This window comes from Octopus bimaculoides, chromosome 6 (genome assembly GCF_001194135.2).
Source record: "Octopus bimaculoides isolate UCB-OBI-ISO-001 chromosome 6, ASM119413v2, whole genome shotgun sequence".
Classification (NCBI taxonomy): Eukaryota; Metazoa; Mollusca; class Cephalopoda; order Octopoda; family Octopodidae; genus Octopus; species Octopus bimaculoides.
This window is the reverse complement of record NC_068986.1, coordinates 64,194,573-64,198,143: the sequence shown is the minus strand read 5'-3', so window position 1 is coordinate 64,198,143 and position 3,571 is coordinate 64,194,573. Positions and strand designations below refer to the sequence as shown.

The window sequence follows — 3,571 nt, the reverse complement described above, 5'->3', positions numbered from 1 at the left end:
AAATGACAGGTATTTGTATATATGTGTGTATTAATGTGTATCATGTGTCTCTCACTCTATATATATATGGTAGTAAGTAAATGCGTTTTAAGAAAGATGATTAAAAAAATTCAGTTTGTAATGAATAAATGTTTGACTGTCGATCGTATTTGGAAGAGACTGACAGGTATTTGTATGTATGTGTTTATTTGTATGTATGTGTGTATTTGTACGTATGTATGTATGAGTGTGTATTCAAAAACATCTATATTTACACTTTAAAGTTGGTTTTCACACTCAACCCTGTTCTGCAGAATCAGTGTAGCAACGGGAGGTTTGTACCCATCTCTACGTTCTGAGTTCAAATTCCCCTGAAGTCAATTTTGCCTTTCATCCTTTTGGGGTCTAAAAAATAAGTACCAGTTGAACACAGGGGTCGATATAATCGACTATTCTCCACCTGCCTGAAGCCACCCTTGTGGGAAAAATTTAAAATAATAATAATAATAATAATAATAATAATAATAATAACCTCTGCCGATCAAAGTCCCAACCCACAACTAAGTCTTAAGTGTATATATATATGGGCAACACACACACACATCATCATCATCATCATCATCATACACTAAATAAAAAAATGTTAGTAAGTAAAAGTGTTTTAAAAAAGACTGTTAAATTTTCAGATTAACACCCGCACAATTTTCACTACAGTGTTAGAGTTAGGGTTTTAGGGTCAGGGTTAGGGTTAGGTAGGTAATCGTGCAGGTGTTAATCTCAAGATTTACGAAAAGATTTTCCAAAAAACTCACAGTTTGTAGGGAATAAATGTTTGTCGATCGTATTTGAAAAAGATGTGTGACTATTTTTTTTTTTTGTTGTTATCATGGTGAAGGACAAGTTAGAAATAACTTACAATTCACGCCAGTTAGAATGAAGTATGTATGTGTATATGTATGTAGTATTAAAATGAAATCATTAAAGTGAAACTATCTGTCATTACACTATCAAAATGTGATTGTTTCAGTTTTGATACTGAAATAGTTTTCTTTTACTGTCATTGTTTCTCCTTCCTTTCTTTTTGTATTTGTTGTTTGATTGTTCGTAAAGGGTCATAAGAGAAAGTAAGAGTTGAAAGGATTTGTGAAGGTAGGAGAAGAGGAAATTAGATTTTAATCCAAGAAATTTGGAATTGTGTAAATGTATGAATTTTAAACATACACACACACACAGAAAATCTGCTTTTTACAGATAAGATACATATATATGACAGGCTTCTTTCAGTTTCCATCTACCAAATTCACTCACAAGGCTTTGGTCGACCCGAGGCTATAGTAGAAGACACTTGCCCAAGGTGCCACGCAGTGAGACTGAACCCAGAACCATGTGGTTGGTAAGCAAGCTACTTACCACACAGCCACTTCTGAAGGAAATGGCTGACAGTGAATTTGATGTTTCAGCTTCCTCACCTTCATCAAACTAATACTAATATGCATATGTACATATACAATCTTTTGCTTCTATAAATAAAAACATGAAAATCGTTTCTTCTTTTTTATATCAAACCTGCGAAATGCTAATATACATAATCATGTTCCAATCATATATACATTTTGGGTGTATATTGCCTGAAGCTGATTTACAAATTAAATCCTTTAAAAGAAAAAGGAAATGTAAAAAGAAATATAAATAAAGAAAATTTAATAAATGTATCACCAGTAAACATACAAAAAAATTTATTCTTTACAAATACTAACCTACATGCTGCATGAATAGCTTATTCAGTTTCAGAAAGTTAGCAAATAATGCAAAAGGTGCAGATATCATAGCTATGAAGAGTGGTCCAATAAATGAGCGAGGAACAACTCCTGGGAATTCTAAATGATCATACTGAAAATACAAAGAGACAAAAATAAGGTGAACTTATTCAAACATGGTTTTTTTTTTTTGTGGGGGGTGTTCACATATCTATATTATAGCTGAATAATAAGCATTTTTGGCATAAAATGCACCCAGCACACAGTATCAAGCCATAAATCTAATCAAATCAAAAAAAGTGAAGGAATGAATAAAATTGACATGGACCAATCAATTGACATCACAGGCCACACGTCTAGGAGGGCATTACCCTGAATAAGTACTGATATGAAGCACCTGGGGGAAAAGCATGTGCACACACAGACAGACATACATGTGCATGCACACATGCACTCACACATACAAACACTCACACACATACACACACTCACACACATACACACACTCACACACATACACACACTCACACACATACTCTCTCTCTTTCTCTCCCTCTCTTTTAATTGTTGTTTCTGTTGACATTTGATAAACACGTGACTCTGTGTGTGTGTGTGTGCACATCTTGTGTACAACTTGGCATTTTGTTTTAAATAATTTCAGTCCGTAGCCATACTGGGGCACCATCTTACAAACACACACACACACACACACTCTTACACATCGTTATCATCATTTTACATCCATTTTTCCCCATGCTTCTTACATGGTTTTACGTATTTCCTCCTACACATCATCTTGCTACTTGTTGTGCTTCTTTGTCATTTCCTTTGTGAAATCAGCTTTCTACTCTTCGGCACATGCCTTCCTCAGTCTTCCCCCTCCACTGTTCCCTTCAATATAGATCTTCTAATACTTCTTAACCTATTTGTATGCATGAGTGTGTATGTGTGTGAATACACATTAGATAAAGCAGTTCTAGATACTCCTAAAAGGATAGGATAGTCACAACTGGAATAACTTTGATTATAAAGCTATTTGATCAACATTGATTATGGGCTAAACAATAAAACAATAGCCTATACACTTTAATGTGGATGTTCAGTTAGAACAAACTTTACCACTGTAAACAAAACATTCATGTTTAAGTGGAGATGAATATAACCTCTCGGTATTAATACTACCTCTGTCACTAATATATATTTCATATACATTTCATGATTTTCGTATGATTGAGGTTTAAGTAAAAAAATTGTACAACTGTTTTATGGAGTTAGTTAAGGCTTACCTGAGAGATATTTTGTTGATGATAAATGATATCATGCATAGCCTGAAGATTGAAGCTCTCTTCTACTTTGGTATAAGGACATAAAACCACATATACAACCATCAAAAGTAACATCAAATTTTCAATCATGTCCATATTTCACCTGTTACCAGTTGGTGAATCTACAAACATTAGAAATACATTTAGTTTATTTTGAAATAAAACAACATTTCAGTGTGTTTTCTCTAACTCTTAAACAATTTGATAACAACATTACTTATTCAAGGATTTTCCCCTTTGCTGAAATTTACAGGTATATGTGACTAGTTATGAATGAATCTCATGTATTATGGATAAAATTATAGGCAAATGAAAATAATTTCAAAAATAAACATAAACAGTGAGTTTGTTGGGGTCATTTCATGTCTACAGCATGTGAATGGCATCCTGGAAAATTATTTATAAGTAAATGCAAATTGCATATCTTCACATAACAAATACAAGGGGTACCCAAAAGTAACCAGAAACATTTTCTGTGGAACAAGCCCATTGTAGTTCAGGCTTCCATCG

General features: G+C 33.4%; 1 protein-coding gene across 1 annotated transcript in view; it reads right to left on the bottom strand.

Moving 5' to 3' along the window:
* LOC106867594 (probable Dol-P-Man:Man(7)GlcNAc(2)-PP-Dol alpha-1,6-mannosyltransferase) overlaps positions 1-3,157 on the bottom strand; it is a 10,981-nt gene extending 7,824 nt beyond the window's left edge. Inside the window, exons 1-2 of the mRNA XM_052968475.1 lie at positions 3,023-3,157; positions 1,737-1,869 (exon numbers count right to left, since the gene is read on the bottom strand). Of these exons, the coding sequence (XP_052824435.1) occupies positions 1,737-1,869; positions 3,023-3,157 (268 nt within the window). The remainder of the gene's footprint in view (positions 1-1,736; positions 1,870-3,022) is intronic.
* Between the last annotated feature and the right edge of the window lie 414 nt (positions 3,158-3,571).